This window comes from Copadichromis virginalis, linkage group LG15 (assembly GCF_057382275.1).
Source record: "Copadichromis virginalis isolate Kocher_CV1m ecotype Utaka linkage group LG15, C_Virginalis_male_GT1.1, whole genome shotgun sequence".
Lineage (NCBI taxonomy): Eukaryota > Metazoa > Chordata > Actinopteri > Cichliformes > Cichlidae > Copadichromis > Copadichromis virginalis.
In genome coordinates, this window is record NC_140632.1 from 13574001 (window position 1) to 13595285 (window position 21285).

At 38.5% G+C, this 21285-nt stretch overlaps 1 protein-coding gene and 1 long non-coding RNA gene across 2 annotated transcripts; one reads left to right on the forward strand and one right to left on the reverse strand.

Moving 5' to 3' along the window:
* Positions 1 to 279: 279 nt before the first annotated feature.
* Positions 280 to 5911, reverse strand: muc5.7 (mucin5.7). Its single transcript, XM_085433214.1, has 8 exons — positions 5869 to 5911; positions 5530 to 5586; positions 5223 to 5309; positions 3720 to 3776; positions 1963 to 2134; positions 1495 to 1607; positions 1172 to 1340; positions 280 to 379 (listed from the first exon to the last, which is right to left on the reverse strand). Exons 1-8 carry the CDS (start codon positions 5909 to 5911, stop codon positions 280 to 282), a joined length of 798 nt encoding a protein of 265 aa, XP_085289340.1.
* A 7053-nt stretch (positions 5912 to 12964) lies between these two features.
* LOC146692081 (uncharacterized) lies at positions 12965 to 20831 on the forward strand. Its single transcript, XR_014915391.1, has 5 exons — positions 12965 to 13222; positions 19522 to 19651; positions 19814 to 19878; positions 20356 to 20430; positions 20581 to 20831. It is a non-coding gene; the product is annotated as an uncharacterized LOC146692081 (long non-coding RNA).
* The last annotated feature ends 454 nt before the right edge of the window (positions 20832 to 21285 follow it).

Below are 21285 nucleotides of genomic sequence, written 5' to 3' on the forward strand. Positions count from 1 at the left end.
TTAACACTAAATCTTCATTTTTAGCTGCTTTTGTGTCGTTCACATCACCATGGTCGTTTCAGTGAAACAAGATCATCTTTAATTTAGCAACACCTGTGCTTTTGCAACGCCGCTAAGTGAAGATGTCTGCGAAGGGGGCCCATTACAAATTCCTCCCGATATTACGCCCAGTAAAAAATGAATTATTAAACAAAAGAAATAGCAGAGGAAAATTAAAGTGATATGAAGAGGAACTTCTTTTCTCCCCACAATTCTAAGCGTGGTGGACTCAATCGGGGCTCAGTTGTTACATGGGCATCCAAAGCGAACTTTGTAGTCACTGCACTTGCCAGTAGTCTGGTCCTTATTGCGGCAAACAAATCCGTCAGTTGGATTGTACCTGAAAAAAATGAGCACAAAGTAAGCTACAAATATGCTTAATGTTCTTATTTTATTATTATGACGATAATAATCTAAAACAGGAACTTGTGTTTATTGTACAAAGACATACATATCTAGTTAGTAGGTCTAATTTGCCCACCATAAAATAATTAAAGTGCCCAGAGTAAAGCAGAGTAAACATGTATGGTTAAATCTACCTTCTATTCTCCAGCACTATACTCCACAGTCAACAAGACTGGTAAAGTAATATGTAAATGTCAGTTCATTTCCACTGTTTAATGAGGCATTTTGGTTAAACCATACTTACTTTTGTTGTTGCAGTTGTCTTTTTTTTAATGATAAAAATAGATGACCTGGTTTCGCAATAGTGCTGTTGGCAGGTCCAATAAAAATGAATTTTACTCTTCAAAATGTCTTGTGTAATTTGTTTTTTTATAAGTGTAAATGTGAAATGTCTCAAACATCCAATTTAAATAAGATAAAATAATCACATGTAAATCATTTCCTGTCATGTATTACTTTTTCTTTCTCATAACACACATATTGTTCTAGTCAAACCCAGTAATACAAGAATGAATTTTGACATTATTTTGAAATCCCTCAGGAAAAATGATCACCCTTACAAATATAACTGAATTCCCATTCGTTGTTTAAGAAATATCTTCAGGCAGAACATATCTAAAATTTGGAAACTTGAGGCAAGAGGCGTTGTTGCTGAACACTGTGTTTGATCATTGGGTTGTTTGTACTACACGTGAAGCTTTTATTGTTTTCTTAGGAGGCAGCTTACATGTAAAAGGTCTCCCCTGTGTAGATGGCTGGGGTCATTGTGTCAGTGGTAACAGCGTCCACATACAGAGGGTTGTCACAAATTTTTTTTTGTTTCTTCAGTTCACTTAAAACCTCCCAGTCTCCTGTTGTACCAGGATCATCGCGATTAAACCAGCTGGTCCAACACACTGCAGTGAGTAAATACAGACAAAGCATGCCTGTTAGAAAACTACAGAACCAAAGCAACATTTTAAATGACTGTCTATTCTTTATGCAATAAAAAAAGCAAGAAATCAGTTTGCATTAGGAGCTTAATATTCCACATGCAGAATGTAGTGATACCTCCTCTTTCACAAAACGGGGGATAGCAGCTGAAGCGAACACGATAATCGTTGCACTTCTTATTGTTGATCTGGTCTTTGTTTCTGCAGATAAATCCTGAAGTTATGTCATTTCTAAAAAAGAAAAAAGAAAAGAAGGAGACCAGCATGACACTGACTAAGAGCAGCCTAATAGCTGTAACCACTTAAGTGTATTTGCATTTTTTAGACATGTTAATGCATGGTTAAAGGCATGGCAATCAAACTCTGTCAGCCCATCTGTCTGTCTGTTGATTTGTCACCACTGTGGTACAGGCTGCAGTATCTCCAAAACACTGGATGGATTGCTGTGGCATATGGTTCATGTCACACTTTGGTGAATCCTCAAACTGTGTCCAACTTAAACAGTGAAGATGCAAATGCTGCCAATTCCATAGAATATATCACTCACACACACTTTTTCACATATTTTTTCTTGTACTGTTCTTACTTGTAAATCACGTCCCCTGCTGCAGCCACAGTGAGCCCAGATAGAGTCTTGGCTTCGATAGCTGCTGGTCTAGGGCAGATCTTTCCAGGGTTCTCTTTGCGGAGCCTGCAAAGAGTTTCCCAGTCTCCAGATGCAGAAGGGTCGTCTCTATCGAACCATTCTGTCCAGCATCCTGGAAAAGGGTCAAATTCAGATAATTTAGCAACTTTGAAAGCTTTTCTGTAAATGTTTTCATTTGACTAAGACAAATTGTGAATGTTAAAAAAGATGGCTGTGATGTACAGTGGTGTGAAAAAGTATTAGGTTTCAGATCATCAAAGAAACTTAAATATTAGACAAAGATAACATAAGTAAACACAAAATGCCGTTTCTAAATGAAGGTGTTTATGATTTAAGGGAAATAAATCCAAACCTACATGGCTCTGTGTGAAAACGTGATTGCCCCCTAAACCTAATAACTGGTTGGGCCAACCCTTAGCAGCAAAAACTGGAATCAATAGTAGAGGGATTTTGGACCAATCATCTTTGCATAATTGTTGCAATTTTGCCACATTGTAGGGTTTTCAAGCATGAAACAGCTTTTTAAGGTCATACCACAGCATCTCCTTCGTATTCAGGTCCGGACTTTGATTAGGCCGCTCCAAAGTCTTCATTTTGTTTTTCTTAAGCTGTCATCAATGTGCTCTTAGAGTAATTTTGGTCACTCTTGGGAAGCTTTACCGTTGTTCCTGGCTGCTACTTTGGTTCACTGGAGTCCCAAAGCCTTATTTTCTCCTTTAATCACTGAAATCCTCATTTAAAAACTGAATTTCATATTAACTTTGGTTATCTTTGTCTAATATTAACAATTGTTTGATGATCTGAAATATGTAAGTGTGAAAAACATGCAAAACACCAGGAAATCAGGGGGGCAAACACTTTTTCACACTGTAACTGCAAATGAGAAAATAAAATGTGATCTCCTTACGAATGTTGGTGGGATAGTAGCAGGGCTTTACTGAAATGCAGAAAATGAAAAAACAGCAGAAAGTGAGACTTTAAAAATTGCACAAACTGATCAATTAAAATGCATTGATTGTTTTTCAAATACAATGAATTCGATACTTTAGTTGGTGAGAAAATGAGAGTTAATACTGTGTGATTACCAAAAAAAAGAGGAAAGTCCTATTTTATCAGGAAACTGATAAAAAGGATAAAATAGCTACTCCTGTGTGACAAATGAAACATTAAATTTTCCACCTTAGGAACTTAGAAACTTCACTTCACTTTGGGTTATATTAAAGTGAAGGGTCCTCTTTTGTTCCTTAAAATCAGACAGACAGTCAGTAGGTTGCTTTCTGGTAAATATAAATGCTATAATGTTATTTTATTTGTGATGGTGTACAGTGCTAATGGCTTTGTGTACCTGCCAAAGTTATTTAATTAAATGTATTTAATTAAATTAAATACACCTTAAAAGATAAGATAAGATAAGATAAGATAAGACAAGATAAGATAAGATAAGATAAGAAAAAATCTGAATTTCCACTGTCACATCAACACATTTAACTCATATTCCAGTAAACAGTTTAATGTGCATTTAGCAACCAAGCTTTAGCAACCAATTAAAAAATGTAGAATATAGATGTAAATGTATAGAATAATACATCATAATTTTGGGGGCATTGTTTGACATCACAATATAAGCAAATATTTCTCTCATTTCAAAGTATGCCACTGACTACACGTTGGGTGTGACACATAGTGAAGGGTCTTACCATTTTCATCCTTTTCTTCCTTTGAACTAGATTCACTGGAGTCCTGCTGTTTCCTTTCTAGTAAACAGACGAAGAATAACAGTCCTTACAGTTTATGGAGTTCCAAGACGTTACAAAGTTCTTCCACCGTGATTAAAATACACCACACTGTATGTGATACTGATACACAGTGTTGAAGGCTCTTACCGTCCTTTTCTTCCTTTGAACTAGATTCACTGGAGTCCTGCAATTTGCTTCCTATTAAGTGGAATAATGTTGTACTTTGTTACAGTGTACAATTCTTGTCAAATTTGAATAATTTTACAAGAAGATGCAAAGCTCTTCAACAGAGACTGAAGATGTACACATTTTACATGGTGTTAATCAAGTTACAATGAAGGATCTCACCATTTTTATCTTTTTGTTTCTTAGAACTGGAGCCACTTGACTTTTCTAGTTAAAATGAATAAAAAGATCTTTTGTGATTGTGTACAGTTCTGGGAGTTTATAAAATTGTCAAAATTTAATACATTTACAAGAAGCTGAAAAGTCCTTCAGCACATTTTATGTGCATACACGTTTGTGACATAAATCAAGTTGTAATGAAGGATCTGACCTTTTTTATCCTTTTGGTCCTTAGGACTGGAGTCAGTGGAGTTTTCTAGTAAATATAGTAAGAAAATGATGTCTGTTGTGATTGTGCACAGTGATTGTGCAAAATTGTCAAAAATGAGTAACTTTTACTAAACTCTTCTGCAGTGATTGAAATGATACACACTGTACTGGCATTAATCAAATTCTCATTAAGGAACTACCTTTTTTAACCTTTTGATCCTTAGGACTGGTTTGAGGGGAGTTTTCTAGTAAATATAATCAAAAAATGATGTCTGTTGTGATTGTGCACAGTTATGATGGCACAGCTGTCAAAACTGAATAACTTTACAAAATGCTACGAAGCTCTTCTGCAGTGATTGAAATAATATGATTTTATGTGACACTAATCATATTACAATGAAGGATCTACCATTTTTAATCCTATGGAGCCTTAGGACTAGATCCACTGGGAGCCTGCTGGTGGCTTCCTAGTAAGAAGAATAATGTTGTGATGTTGTACAGTTCTACCAGTGACTGAAATAATACACACTGTATTGACATTAATGAAATTTTTATGAAGGATCTCAATATTTCTATTTTTACAGTTCTGCCAATTTAGGTAATTTTCAAAAATGAGCAACTTTACACGAAGATACAAAGCTTTTCAGCACCGCCTGAAAATATCCATATTTTATGTGACATTCATTAGGTTGTAATGAAGGATCGCACCATTTTTATCCTTTTGGTCTTTAGGACTGGAGTCCGTGGAGTTTTCTAGTAAATATAATCAAAAAATGATGTCTGTTGTGATTGTGCACAGTTATGATGGCACAGCTGTCAAAACTGAATAACTTTACAAAATGCTACAAAGCTCTTCTGCAGTGATTGAAATAATACGCATTTTATGTGACATTAATCATATTGCAATACCTTTTTTATCCTTTGGGTCCTTAGGACTGGAGCCACTGGGAGCCTGCTGGTCGCTTCCTACTAAGAAGAATAATGTTGTGATTTTGACTGAAATAATACACAATGTATTGACATTAATGAAATTGTTATGAAAGATCGAACTATTTCTATTGTTTTTTGTGACTGTATACAGTTCTGCCAGTTGACATAATTGCCAAAAAACAACTTTACAAGAAGATACAAAGCTCTTCAGAAGAAAATATAAACCTTTTATGTACACACATAAAACTAATTACAACATTATTCAAGTTGTAATGAAGGATCTCACCATTTTTATCCTTTGGGTTCTTAGAACTGGAGCCACTGGAAGCCTGATTTTCACTTCCTAGTAAGAAGAATAATGTTGTATTTTTGCAATTGCCAACACTTTTGAGATATTATAGTCTTGTCAGAAACTATTAACTTTAGAAGTAGATACAAAGTTCTTCATCTGAGACTGAAATAACATACATTGTATGTAACATTAATCAACTTGTGATGAAGGATGTTACTATTTTAAGATTGTCAAATCTGAATATACAATTAACATGTTACAATGTTTTTCTACATTAGCTAAGATACAGGACATTGGTCATGAAATGTAGCATCCTACTGGGAAGGGTCTTACCATTTTTATCTTTTTGTTTTTCAGAGCTGGGCGCACTGTCCATCTTGTATGTGTTTTCTGGTAAACACAATCATAACATTTTGTTTTGCTAATAATGCTTTAATTGCATATTTTTTGATTAAATGCACTGCTTATAAATTGCAGAATTGTTCAAATTTAATAGTTATTGAGAACAACCCACCAAAAAGTAATGCCAGTAATGGCAACAACCAACTGCAAGAAAAAATAGAAAAAATAATTATGTTGGAATCACATAAAACTGCATTCTGCTTATACATATTGTCTTGAATGTATAAAATCAATTCTGATAATGTTGGGAAATTCTGTAAAATGTAACTGAAACCGGAATACAATGATTTGCAAATTTCATAAACTGACACTTTATTCTCAGTAGAACATTAAAAACATTTAAACTGAGTCATTTTGCTATTTCATGAAATATATCAGTGTGGTGGTGGCGTGGTCCCTGGCTCAGCTGCAAGGGAGGAGTGGTGCAGTGAGCTCAAGGGGGCGGCACCGGGAGGCAGGTGAGCCACAGGCGATTGTCTGATGACGGTGTCTCTTTTCCGTGTCTCTATAGTGAAGGCAGAGTCGAGCGGGGAGGAGGAGAGAGCTAGACTGAAACGGACTGCCTTCTTTGTGTGCATAACTCTCAATAAAAAACAATAACAGTGTGCAGAACCATCGTTTCTGGCGTGTACTTCTACAGTCAGATCATTTTAAATCTCCCACATCTGGAAAAGCACCATCAGTGCTGAAAGCTGTGAACAGGTTTTAGAGCAACATGTGCTCCCATCCATATTATGTTTCTTTTGGTCAAGGCCTTACATATTTCAAATCAAATCAAATCAAATCAAATCACTTTTATTGTCACATCACATGTGCAGGCACACTGGCACAGCACATGCGAGTGAAATTCTTGTGTGCCAGCCCCACAAGCAACAGAGATGTGCAAACACAACAACACAAACGAGCAAAATACAAGAATGGCCAACCTGAAACTAATAAATATATGTACAATATATAATAGTGTATGCATTTCTGGATGTGTATACTAAATATTTTCCTACGTGTGTGTGTGTGTGTGTGTGTGTGTGTGTGTGTGTGTGTGTGTGTATACACATTTTTACAAATTAAATAGTAAAAAAATAAAATAAAATAATAATAATAATAATAATAATAATAAAATATATAAAATATACAGAGTTGAATATGTGCAAAACAAGTGGCATTTATATACAGTGTGGAGTGCATAATGTTGAAGTTCCAGTAGTGAAGCTGAGGTGTCTATGACGTGTTCAGCAGTCTGATGGCCTGATGGAAAAAGCTGTCTCTCAGTCTGCTGGTACGGGACCGGATGCTGCAGAACCTCCTTCCTGATGGAAGCAGTCTGAACAGTTTATGGCTGGGGTGACTGGAGTCCTTGATGATCCTCCCCGCTTTCCTCAGGCACCGCTTCCTGTAGATGTCTTGGAGGGAGGGAAGCTCACCTCCAATTATCCGTTCAGAGCACCGCACTACTCGCTGGAGAGCTTTGCAGTTGTAGGCGGTGCTGTTGCCATACCAGGTGGTGATGCATCCAGTGAGGATGCTCTCAATGGCACAGTGATAGAAGGTCCTGAGGATGCGGGGGCTCATGCCGAATCTTTTCAGTCTCCTGAGAAAGAAGAGGCGCTGCTGCGCCTTCTTCACTGTTTTGTTTGTGTGTACTGACCACGTAAGATCCTCAGCCAGATGTACGCCAAGGAACCGGAAGCTGCTCACTCTCTCCACAGCAGCGCCGTTGATGGTGATGGGGGTGTTGATGGTGATGACAAGACAATATTAAAGTTGAAGTGTATAGATGCTGAACTTGTTTCCCTGCAGGCCAGAACTTTTACTATTTGATACTATTTTAAATCAGCCACTAATAAGTTTAAACTTATTTCACGTATTTTATATTGTGAATAAAATGTTAGTTTGCAAAATTTGCAAATCATATCATTCTGTTTTTATTTAGATTTTATGCAGAATCCCAACATTTTCGGAATTGAGCTTGTAATGTGAAAACATGTGTATTACAGAACAGAAGGAAATTCAATTTTAATTGAACTTAAAATGTATTTAAAGTTATACATTACCAGTCGCATCATGATTGTAGAGGAACCTTAAAACAAAATGACAATGAGATCAATATTTTAGTTTTTAATACAGTGATGTGAAAAAGTGTTTGCCCCCTTCCTGATTTTCCAGTCTTTTGCATATTTTTCACACTTACATGTTTGGGACTCCAGTGAACCAAAGTGAGAGCCATTATACACCAATGGAGTAAATCTGGAACAGTGGTGAAGCTTTCCAGGCTTGACTGGCTTACCAAAGTTACTCCAAGAGCACATCAACAACTCATCCAAGAGTTCATAAAATAACCCAGAAAACATTAAAGAACCTCAGGATTCACATGTCTCAGTTAAGATCAGACTTCATGATCCAACAATAAGAAAAGGAATGAGCAAAAATGGGAGATTTCTAGGAGAAAACCTCTGCTGACCAAAAATAACTCAAAGGCTCATCTCACAATTGCCAAAAACATCTCCCCAAGACATCTGGTAAAACATTCTTTTATGCAGACGAGATAGAAGTTGAACTTTTTGGAAGGTTTGAGTCCTGTTACATCTGGCATAAAAACTAACAGCGTTGCAGACAAGGAACATCATACCAACAGTAAAATATGGTCATGGTAGTGTGTTGGCCTGGGGCTGTTTTGCTTCCTCGGGACCTGGAAGACTTGGTGCGGTAAATGGAATCAAGAATTCTGCTGTCTACCAAAACATCCCGAAGGAGAATGTCCAGTCCAGTTTTTGACCTCAAGCTGAAGCGCACTTGGTTTTTACAGCAGGGCAATGTTCCAAAACACACCAGCAAGTCCACCTCTGAATGACTTAAGAAAAACCAAATGAAGACTTACTCAGTGACCTAGTCAAGGTCCTGACCTGAATCCCATGGATATGCTGTGGCATGACCATAAAAAGGTGTTTCATGCTTGTAAACCCTCCAATGTGGCTGGATTACAAAAATTATGCAAAAATGAATGGACAGGGGACAAACAATTTTTCACACCACTGTATATCGATTGAAGTTAGCTGTATTAAAAACATAATGCCACATCAAAATGCTACTAAATTATAGTACTACGTATATTAAATGTATTTTTTGCAAGGTTTCTTAAGTATTGTTTTAAATATAAGTACCAAGAAGCATCACGCTCAAAACCAAACAAATTTAAAAGAGAAAATCCTTTACCCTGCCAAACCAGAAGAGACCCAGGACAGGGGTTCTCAGTCATCAGTTTGTTTGTATGAAGTACTGTTTGGCTAAATGAGCAACCTTTCTGACAGCTTCTCCTCTTATATACGGCCCACAATCAGGAACATATCTAGTTACCTGTAGGGGGTAAAGAAAACCACTTACTGCAATTACGTCATCCAGAACACACCCAAGGAAACTAATTCTCAAATGTAATTTGAGAATATTTGCCAATAGTTATTTCACTTATTTCCTCATTCCATAAATCCCAATAGAAGGAAATTAGAATATATTGGTTAGAGGTCGACAGCTTCACCATTCTTCTCATAGTCATGTTAAAACAAATTTTGCTGCTGTTTCATGTAGACAAATTCAAGGGGGTTTAAGCATTGTATATTGTAAAAAAACAAAGTAACGTAGGCTCAAATTCACATAACCTAAGTGCCATTGATTAATAATTAACTGTTTGCTATCCTCCATTATAGATAGAACGTTTTATTTACCTTCTTGTCCTTTAGAGAAGGTTGTGTGGCATCTTAAACTGCACAGCTGCACTGAATCCCATAATCCAGACAGAAATTTGGCTCACTCTTACAGTTAAAGGCAGCTGTCATGCTATCTTTGCAAATATAAAAGGATGATTCAGGTGCAAGTGGCTGATAGGAATTTGTGCATAGCACCTGTACCCTAAGTCAGAAGCAGTAATAGTGTTATTTTGGATACAGTTTCACTGTTGTGGGTATTTAAGGTTGGTAATCTTTCTCAGGAACTGTGTGGGAACATTAAGTTTTATTCTAAATGAGGTTAAACTAAACTGTTTTGGAAAGCTCTCCCATGTACTCCAAGTGCATTCCCCAGATTTACGTCAAACTAGCCTAGCTCTTTATGAAATTATACTGAGCAAGCCAACAAAGTTGAACAATTTGAGAGATATTAAGGACAATCTAACTTTCATTTTTTCATACAAAACTAGCTGTGGCTAAAGTTGCAGATCTAAAAGCAATTCAACAAGTTAAAAGATTTGATGCTGAAAGAATCCACATAGGCTGAAGGAAATGCGTACGAAAAGATTTTATTTAGATTTGTGGCAAGCGACACATTATGCGCTATTAATATGAAATATTGTTAATGCAGAACTCTCTTGCTTAAAAAATGAAAATAAAAGTTGCAGAAAAAGGAACACACATGATATTTTCATCATGTCACAAATCATTAAGTTCTTCTACAAGATAATTATTAAGATGGATGTTCTTCACATTTATGTGATAATCTCTAAGTTGATGAACAAAATTTAAAAGATAGTTTTTGTGTAAATAGTATTCTCTGAAATAGCTGAAAGGCAGTGCATGAAGACATAAAGCAGCAAAGAATAATATGAGTCACTTTTAAGGAAATGGGAACAATTTCTAAAAAACAACAACAACAAAAGAAAGATTTTAAATCTATTAATATGTGACACATCTATGAAGAGCAACAAACTTGTTTACCTTACCTGTTTTATTTTCTAGCCATGTTTGTTTGTTGCACTTAAGGACCAGAGTATGACTGGCCTTTTTTCAGTATTCACCCTCTGCAGTGGCTGTGTGTACGCTAATTAAATGCCCTTTGAGAAGAATATCTACCTCCCACTGTTCAATAGCAGCTGGGGATGGTTTCTGTCTATTCATACATCAGCATTACACTTTGTCATCTGAAGGGGCTGGTGCAATATTTTACACTAAATTGTGCTTTGGACTGGATGCCAAAGTACAAATGACAGCATGGTGTACACTCATTCATCATCCCCCCCACCCCCATCAAACATGCACATACCACCCTCTCTATCTCTCTACCCCCCAAACTCCTTGTCTCCATGGTGTCTCCATGCTCCTCTAATGAAGGAGGGTTTGTGTTGACCATCAGCCCCATTTGCCCATTTACATATTTGACTTTCACCACCATGTGGGAAGTAATTTGGTGATGATATGACGCACTGAGCAACACATCTCGAGGATAAATGATTGATGAGGGTATACTTCGGTAGTCTGCATTTATTTGCTTAATAAAAACATTTTATTTTGACAACTCAAGCCAGATGACGGAGGTAGCTGTGATTAAATCGGGGGGAAACCCCAATTTTGGTTTCATGTCACGTTGCCTATCAGGGTGTGTTATCTTATATTTTGCTTTCACTGGGCCATCTGACCTCTCGCAGAAAAGTTCCAGGAAACTGTGTAAAATTTCAGTTTGCAAACAACACAGACTTGATTCTTAAGCCGTCACTTGATCGCAGAGAGTCAGCTGAACACCTGTCATGTAAATGTAAAATTGAAAATAAGGTATTTATATGTATTCATTATCTAAGAACCACTTAAACCACCACTTACTCCTTAGAAGCGTATAGGCCCTGAGCACATTTGACAAATTTATTCATTGCATCCTATCTGAATGAAGCTAAAGCACAAAGGCCTCACACCTTTGTATCTATATAAATATTACTGAGAATCTCAGCTCCTTCAGTGCAAAATGCATTAGTACAGTCATCTGTAGTGGCTCGATGCTGTGATGCAATGTTCACACTGACACAGTGCATAAAGTGTAACTGCTGTATGCCTGTTTTTTAATGAAACAGATGGTCAAAGGGGGCATGAAGTGACATATAAATGTAACTATAACAAAGGAAATTAGTCCTGCTATTGGCAGGAGCTTTTGCTGCTCCCAGCTCCTCCCTAATGCTACACATCTTTGGTTGATATAGGAATATCTGTTAATTTAAAATCTTGCAATTCTGAGATACAAGCAGTAGAGAGAGGGAGAGAGAGAATGTTTTCCTGTATACACATTATATCCTTTGGGATTATCTTTGCCTTCTATATCTAGCAGTTAATATCTCCTGCAAGAGAAAGTGGCCTGAGGATAATTATGTAAAGTAGAGGTAAGAAGATGAAAATGTGCTAAGGGTTTAATTATCACTGGGAATGAACTTCACATCGCATGAAGGCAGGGAAGACACAGCACTTATGAAATGCAGATTTTGGTAATGTTCCTTTCGAATGCAGCTCCCAGTGACTGCGACACTTTCAGGTCACACGAAATGTTGGGCTACTGATATCTTGCTGGTTATTTGTTGGTGCTGCTTATTAGTGAGTGCAAGGAAGAAGCAGGAAAGAAACAGGATAATGGTGCAGACTATTACCACAAATTGCATCAATCCTTTTCCAATCTGTAGAATGTAGAATGTAGTTTTTGGAACCTTTGCACGGTATTGGTAAAATATGCTACTGTGTCTCCTGCATGTCAGTTAGTGCTGCAGTAAATATGTATTACACGTACTGCCCATACTCTGCTGGGTTATTTTACGGTTGAAGTCATTAATTCTAACAGAATTTAAGAGATAAGAAAAGACATTGTTTTCAAGGATGAGCAGTGAGTGAAAAGTTTTGGGGCTCATTTATATTTTTCTCAGGCCTTCAAAAATCCTTTCAGACCTTCCACTGACCCGCTATTTAATACATGCTGTAAAAACACTTACACACTTACACTGCCCGAACACACGCACGCACACACACACACACACACACACACACACACACACATGTGCATACACACAAACCTTGTATTGCTCTTAAGTGTGCCTCTGTGTGAAGTGTGTCTGTCAGCGGGGCTCTTACACGTCATCATTCATCTTGCTTCCTGACAACCATTCAATCAAACACTGGCCTCCAGGATTGAGCCAAAACCCTTTTCCACAGGGACGGCTGTTACTATGGTAACTGTGGAGGTGTGCGACCCACCAGCAAGCCAGAGAATGCAGTGTTGTTTTGTTTGGGTTTGTTTTTCGCTGAGAAAACACCAACTTTGTGTTTGTGTATCTGTCTCCTCCTGTTTCCTTCTCTCTTGCTTTTTCCCATGTGGGAGAAGCACATACCTCCCCGCTCTTAGTTACAGCCCTGAAGCTTGTGGGTAATTGTGATATGCCATAGGTGTCAGGATACTTGGATTTCCCCATCAGTTGTCAGCCTGGAAAATCTGAAACTAGTTTTCCTTCACAACACTGGTACAGCATCATGTCAAGATGGAGCTAGGCAGCACGGTAATGACATTTTAGAGATAATAAATTCATGCTACATTTCGTATTAAGTTTGCACCTGGCTTAATATGAGAGTGCCTGCGATTCTCAAGAAGGTAGCTTAAGGTTGAATTAGTCACTATGTTTATGACTAATTTAAACAGAAAAGGCGGCACCAGTTTCTATATCAGTTTTTGCTACCTGGCTTAAATTTTTAGTTTAATTAGGTTAGTCTATGTTGTGTTTTTCACAGGTTACAGACTTATCATTTGAGTACCATTAATGTTTATACTAAATCAATCAGCCACAATATTAAAAACACTCACAGGTGAAGTGAGAAACATTAATCATCTAATTATAAAACAGTGTTCTGGAAACACTGACTCCAGGCAAATTTGCAGAGGTTTTGACATGCACAGTTTTACCCATTTGCAAACCACGTGGTCCTCCATCCCAATGGTGTTCCCCCACTGGCAGCATCCTTCCCTGTCAGGACAATGTGCCCCACCAGACTGCTCAAGAATGGGTTGAAGAACACAAAAAAAGAGCTCAAAGCTATGACTTGGCCTCCAAACACCTTACATCCAAATCCAGCTGAGCATCTTGGTGATGTGTCACTACAAACCCCATGCACAGAGGCCCCACCCAAGTACCCTGAGGACCAAAAGTAACCAGACACCACAGAGTATGTGCATGTCCTGTTTCCAGGCTGCAACAGAGTTATTTTTGCAGCATGCCCACACATAATGAGGCAGGTGGTTTCAACAATGTGGCTAATTTCCTTGTAGGTATGCCATAGGCTGAAATATCTTGCAACATGTCAGCCTATGTGTTACCTAACTAAGATTGGTATCCAAGAATCTCATAAAATAAAATAAATAACATTAAAATAATTCATTGTTAAAGTTGCAAGCTGTTGCTTAATATACTTCTTGGGTTTTAAAGCCATTTCAACATATATATCGTTTCAGTCTGCATTTTGTGCTTTGTGATTGATTGAGTGTCTAAAGAATTTATGCCAACTCTGAATCTTTGCTACCCCACAGCAGAAATCATACAGAATGTCTTACATGGAGCCGATTTTGCTATTTTCACTTGACATCCTCTTTTGTCTCTGTGTAATTAAAGAGAGGGTTAGAGCACAAGCAGTGACAGTAAGTCTGCAGAGATGGCTACTGTTCTAATTGGAACCACATGTCTCCATTCTTTTCTTTAAAAAATCCACTAGTCCCCTATTCTTTTAAACCAGCTGGGATTTAACTAACCTGCTGCAAAATGAGTGTTTGTCGAAAGCTTTTGGTTGCATAAGTTTCACAGGTGCTGAACAGCAAATAACACTCCTGAGAATTAGGAGTTATTCACTTTAGGGATATGTCTGAAATTATGATTAATCACCTTGGAAGAAGAGACTTGTAGTACACAGGTTGCGCCTCACACCGAACTCACAAACGGTGAACAACAAATGTGGAACAGCATATGGTCATGGCTCGGATGGATGCTGGTTCATCACAATGTGGTGTTTCATGTAAAAGCTGGGCTGGTGTAGCTGATAAAATATTAACTAGGGAGAATATTTATGCATGTGTTTTCGTTTAAACCCGACAGGCTTCTGTTGTCAAGGAAGTGCTATGAGCTGATTCATTACACTGGAGTATCATGTTTACTCAGCTTGGCTCTGTATTATTTCTCATTCACAGCCCCTATGGTGCCTATGCTTGTTCATGTTGAACGCTGTTACAGTCAACTGCCAATCTGTACTCTGTTGTGCAAAGCCTGCCTGCTGACAAATGACCTGGAGTAGAGGTCCAAGGAGAGTCCTGTCAGAGCCAGTCAGCACTGTGCTGCTGCATCAATCTGAGTAAAGGCAGGCTGGGCTACTGGAGGGTAGTGTCACAAAGAAACATAACTATGGTTTGTAGTGAACTGCTTGCACAAACAACCTGTGGGATTTGTTTGTTTCTGACAGTCTCCCAACCCTCCAGGTGTCTCTGAAGGATTTGCAAAAAAACTGTCTAAAACATAAGCTGATAAACTGGGAAGAAGGGATGCGGCATCACCATGCAGCAGAAAGCCATATGTGCAATGACCGTGACAGCTCGCGAAACTCTGGCTTCATTATAAGCTATGTGTAAGGTATCTGCTTCAGGGAAAAGCAGTGTGCAATTGAAAATCCATCCACAATGCCTTGATATAGAGTTTTACTGGCTAATTATTCACTTTAAAACTGCTGAGTCTGGTTATGATTCACAGGGAGAGAAGGCGAAGAGGGAGAGCGAGCAAATGGAGACCTCATGCTAGACATAAGGCATCTGAAGAATAATACCATAACATGAATGTGAGCTGAATTCTTCACTGGTTGATTTCAGTCTGGGGAGTAATAGAAAAAGAACATAACATTATGAGCTTGGGTACAGAAACAGGAGGTTCTGCAGCCATGACAAAGCACAGCTTTCAGTGGCAGTTGTTGTTGTTTACCAAAATAGCAATAAATGAAACAGTATATTTTCCAGACCTATTCGTAGTCTGGTGCCAAATTATAGCATTTATTCATACAAAAAATGCAACAGTGGTGGATATGAAAAAAGGTGAGTAGAGCCCAAAAGCAAAGCTAAAAAAGAATGAATGTTGTGCATGTACCAGGTGAACAAACATAGAATATCCATAGCTCCATATCTGATTTAAGTTCCTACTCCATATGTGTCCTTAAGCAAGACACTGTATCCAGGTAAGGTGGAGTCTAAATCTGAAAGTCACACAGAAATGACTATCTCATCTGATAATCAAGAGCCTGTGAGTGACTAGGAAGTTGCAAGAAAACTTCGGGGACGCGTCTGAGCTCTGTGGGGAAGAAAATAGGACAGGGGGCTGGGACATCCTGCAGCAAAGATTCACATTTATATCTATGATGTTCTGGGTTCATTTTTTTTTTACCCTAATGTTACTTCTCCGCAAACAAATCATTGCAAAGATCCCAGAGTAGTGGTTCAAATTTCAGTTTTGGTGCAACAATCTTAGGTAGTCTGTGTGCTGAAAGTTCCTCCTTTGTGCAGAACTGTTGCTATACTGGTAGGGAAAAGCACATACGCCTTTAGCAATATCACCATTGGTGTTTTATAATAGGAACAAGACAGAAGAATTGCCAAATTCATAACCCCATCCCAGCTCTCCTTCAAACAAAATTACACAGGGACACATGCATATAAACACTAACGTGCACACTTGAGTGCCCCTCTTGGCTTGCGTTGCAACTCTGATAGAAAGATGTCTCACTCCAGGGGTGCAGTATTGCATTGTCAGAGGTGTGTGACAGATATTAATGTCATGGAAGAACATGATGGATGAATTTCCTTTATGATGTTGCTTTCTATCTCCGGCTCTGTCTCCCAGAGCCTGGTATGCTGCAGACAGCTATTTAATGAGCTCTGGAAGCATCCATATCCGCTGACAGTCCTTTCTTAGCGGCCTCGTTGCCTAAAAACGGTCAGACGGGTCCTGAGTCCTAGGGGATCGAGGGAAGTCTGTGACAGAACACCCGGGCGCTTTTTAGTCAATAGCTGGAAACATGGCTTAAATGAGGGAAGCTCTTTGAGATATGAATGAAAATATAATTGTGGCAGTTCAATATGTTAATGCAGTAGACGATGCAGAAGAAAAGCATTCAGAATATGTTATTTTAAGCTCAGCTTATCCCAACTTTTGTTCGATGAGAAGAGGGTGTATCCCAGACAGGTCGCTGGGGAGGATCGTCATGCTTGTCTTAATTCCTGTCATTCAATCTTGCCTTCTTTTTTTGTTAACAGTAATAGTAGTCATGCAGTATTGGTTATGTATAGTTTCTTGTAAGTTTTTCTCTGAAGGCCAAAGTTAATACACACAATTTGTTCTTTTTTGTTGCATGCCAAAAGCAGTCAATTAAATTAACTGTGAATGGGAGAGTATAAATTCAAATTAAGTCACGTAGCAATCAGTAGCTGAGCATTTCCTGTTTATTCTAATGAGTTACCATTTATCTTTCAAATGCTAAAGACTGAATAAAGACTACATGACATAACATGGAATATTATACACAGATTAACTGAGGACACAGAGAAGCAAAGAGAGAAAGATGAAAGGAGGACGTGAGGGAAAGAAGCAAATGAAAGTGAGAACTCATAAAAAGTGAAAATGTTATTTGAGCTGTATAAACAAACAACTAATGTCTGTGCATTATTGCACTGGGTGCAACTCTTTATTCACTCTGTATCTCAGAGAGCAACAATTTTATGACTCATGTTTACGCCTCTGCAGTTTTACGGTAAAACTAAACTGACACCTAGTGGAGGAAATGGCTTTCACCTACTGATAGTACTGCTTTTACCTTAAGGTTTTTTTTATTGATCCCAGTAGAGTAGTTCTGCTATTGTTTGCCATCCTCAAGGGTGATCAGTGGTCAGGATTAATCACAGAGCAGCCTCTTTGCAGCTAACAAGCTTCTAGTGGAAAGATAAATGAGCACAGCTCAGTGATGTAAACACTGAGACAATAAAACACAGGCCCAGGAATCCAGATTAAATTCAAAAATCCCTTTACACATACTATACAAATTGATACTGGAACTTATTTTTTAATTTAAAAGGTCTAAGTATGTGTTTAGAAATGATTGAAATGTGTCTTGTGAAGAATCCAAGCAGAATACAATAACTAGTTGTCTTTAGTTTTAAAAGTTCCAGAACACTAGAGTCCCCTCCCGATGACACCAAAGGGACTTCTGACGCCTCCCAGGATCAAACCCAGGGTCTTTCGCTTTGGTGATTATGTTAACCACTACATTATGGAGCCACTCTAGAATTCTGTGACCTTCCCAAATTTATGTGGGTGTCCCAAATGAATATGGGAGAGCTAGAAACAATAAAAACAGACTGACAAAAAGATAAAACAGATGTTATTTATTTATTTAGGCCAGCTCCTTTCTGTGTGGAGTTTGCATGTTCTCCCTATGTTCTATGGGTTTTTTCAGGCTACTCTGGCTTCCTGCCTCAGCCTCAAAACATGCATGGGGTAATAATTGATTCTAAATTGGCCGTAGGTGTGAATGTCAGTGTGGATGACTGCCCTGCGATGGACTGGTAGTCTGTCCAAGGTGAACACCACCTTTTACCTTTTGGCGGCTGGGGTAGGCTCCATATGTCTGGATCCTGTCTATTTAATGAGCCACTTATTGATCCATTGATTCATTTCATTTACCTTTATATAACCAACAGATAGTGAGATCTGAGTGAGATTTTAAATGTATTTTGCAGAAGTGTCCTAGCCAGGAGCAGCATTTTAAGCACCAGTGGTAACAGAACTACACACATATAATGATTTACACACAATAAGCACACATATAAATAATGACATGGTTAGCTCTGTTGCCTTGCTGGAAGAAGGCCCTGGGTTCTGGGTCTCCACTGGCCTGTGTGGGTGGAAGTACTCCAGCTTACCTCCCACAGTCCAAAATTATGCATATCAGGTTAACCGATGATTCTAAATTATCCGTAGGTGTGTTGCTTTCTGTGACATTGCTTTCTGTGTCACTGTGTTAGCCCTGTCATATACTGCAGACCTATCCATGGCATACCCTGTTTCACTATCTATGACAGCTGGGATAGGCTGCAGCACCCCCCATTGGGAATTGGAGAAAATTTATAGATATACATAAAATCACATAGAATGAAGCAAAGCAAGCTATGACAACTTCAGGAGTAAAGAAATTAAATGCCTAAAACCAAACAGAGACATTTATATTTTAACATCTTTTACAACTTGCCTATATTGTCAAAGCAACTCCTTGAGATTTAATTTGGGTTTTTTGTTTGTTTGTTTTGTTTGGTTTTTGCTCTGGACTCAAAGTGGAGGGATGAGTTCATTAAAATGTCCTTTTTCCCAATTCAGCCTGGCTTATATAGTTTCCCACCCTGCAAAAAATATGTCTTATTTTATCAGTTTTTGATAAATGTTGTTTAAGCTTTGTAGCCCTGGTAGGGTCGGTCAACTACACACAGATTTTCTTCAGTCAGTAGGCGATTCTTTACATTTCTGTCTAAATACTTTTCTTAAATCCTTCTGTCTGCCTGCATGTTTTCAATGTGCTCAATCTGCCGGCAGCTAGTAAAAAAATGATGAATAATATGTAACACAAGGGGGCACTACAGTCCTATGGATAATCTTGTTAATAGTCCACACTGTCCATGCTGCTGAACATAAACAAAGGAGTATATCTGTAAAGGTATTGCAAGGGAAGTTCTGTAAATATGCTAACTGTAATATGTATATTTATTTTCTTCTTTTTTTCAAAATTAAAGCATATGGACCGATTTCTCTAAATCTACCTACATCTAAGAATGTAGTCAGCACTTTCAATGGAGCTGGACTGAATGACCAGACATTATGAATTCTGTACCCAGCCTGAGGACAGTCCCATGCTCACTAAAGGTTAGTGAAGCTTACAACTATTTCCTTTCTACAGAATATTAACACCTGCATATCTGTCCAACACAGGCCTCTCTCTCTCTCTCTCTCTCTCTTCAGCAGGTTGAATGAGCCACTTCCTGTGGACGCCCTCTTTCTCACCTTCTGTTTTATTGTTCATCTTAGATGTGTGACAGCATGCTGACACATGATTGGGAGAGCAGTGCCTGCTGTGCTGTCTCCTCCAGGAAGTAGGTATTTCTGCTCAGTTCCTGTCTCCTTCACTGACCCCACAGTCAAACATGTACATATTTACTGGCAGAAGAGTGACAGGAGAGACATTTTAAATTCAGATAGAGGCTGGACTTAATGGGTGCATTGGAGGGACAGTGATGTCTGTTGATTTGAGTTTGATGGTACCGGGAAAGCACAAAGAGAGTGGAGATTATAAGGGGAGAGTAGGAGCAATGCACAACTGGCAAAGAGGCATCACTGAAGGAGAAGCGTTAGGCTGTGATAAACTACAGTCTGAACCTAGTGATGGGCAACAGATTTCAGATCCACGTGTGTAACAGTGGAAATGCAAGTTTGGTTTGTACGGTCGTACAATTATTACACGCTGAGTTTAGCATTAACTCTCAATTATTAATCTGAGCGACCAATGACAGCCCATAAATCAAGAGTCAAATCTTTATTTATCACTGAACCACATCTCTTTTTCTCTTCAGAACCAAAAGTGGGTCCATCCTCTTGTTTGTCATCCAAGGAGGAAAGGAAAGGGCCCAGGCGCTGGAGGCAGGAGGGTAAATATTTGTTTTGTGGTCTCTCCGTTCAGCTCCAGACCTCTGTGTGCCTCTTAAGAAAACTTTCGCCCGCACGGGAGCAACCAAAGCAAACAATCCCTCATCACGCCGTCTGGCTCGCCATGGACCCTTGTGTGTTTGTTTGTTCAGACAGCCGCCATGACAGACGGAGGAACACTGCGAAGGAAGAAAACTAAGGAATGAGCGAGAGAGAGAAACAAGAATCTGAGAGGAGGGGAAGGAGGAGGTCATGCTTTTTCATGAGCTGCAGGACGGATGGAGGTTTACATCACAGATGGTGTGCTTGTCCTGTTCCCAAAAGCTTTACTCTCCACAGAGATGGGTCAAACAGTATTTAAAAATAATTCTAAGCATATGTTGTAACCTGCCTACATTAAAAAAAAAAAAGACTACACGAAATACCTACATCACTAAGAAGTTTATAACATTATTATAAGGGTCCTTATGTGGAACATTTACCTTCAAATTGCTCAGGTTTAAAAAAAATATGTTTTGGAAATAGTAACATCTATTAAATTTCAGCGCTTAATTTAATAGGTGCTGAGTTTTAACTTAATTGACATATTTCATTCTGAAGCGTTTCAGGAGAATATTTTGGTAAAAATGAACTTAAGGCAGCTATCCATCTGTTTCTGTGTGTTTGCATCTTAAACCATTTGCGTGTGTGTGCGTGCGTGTGTGTGTGTGTGTGTGTGTGTGTGTGTGTGTGTGTGTGTGTGTGTGTGTGTGTGTGTGTGAGAGAGAGAGAGAGAGAGACACTCCCCTCCTCTCCCCTCAGCTCAAGCCCATTCTGTTGTGTGTGTGGGGAGCAAGGGGTTTGAAGGAGCAGATCAG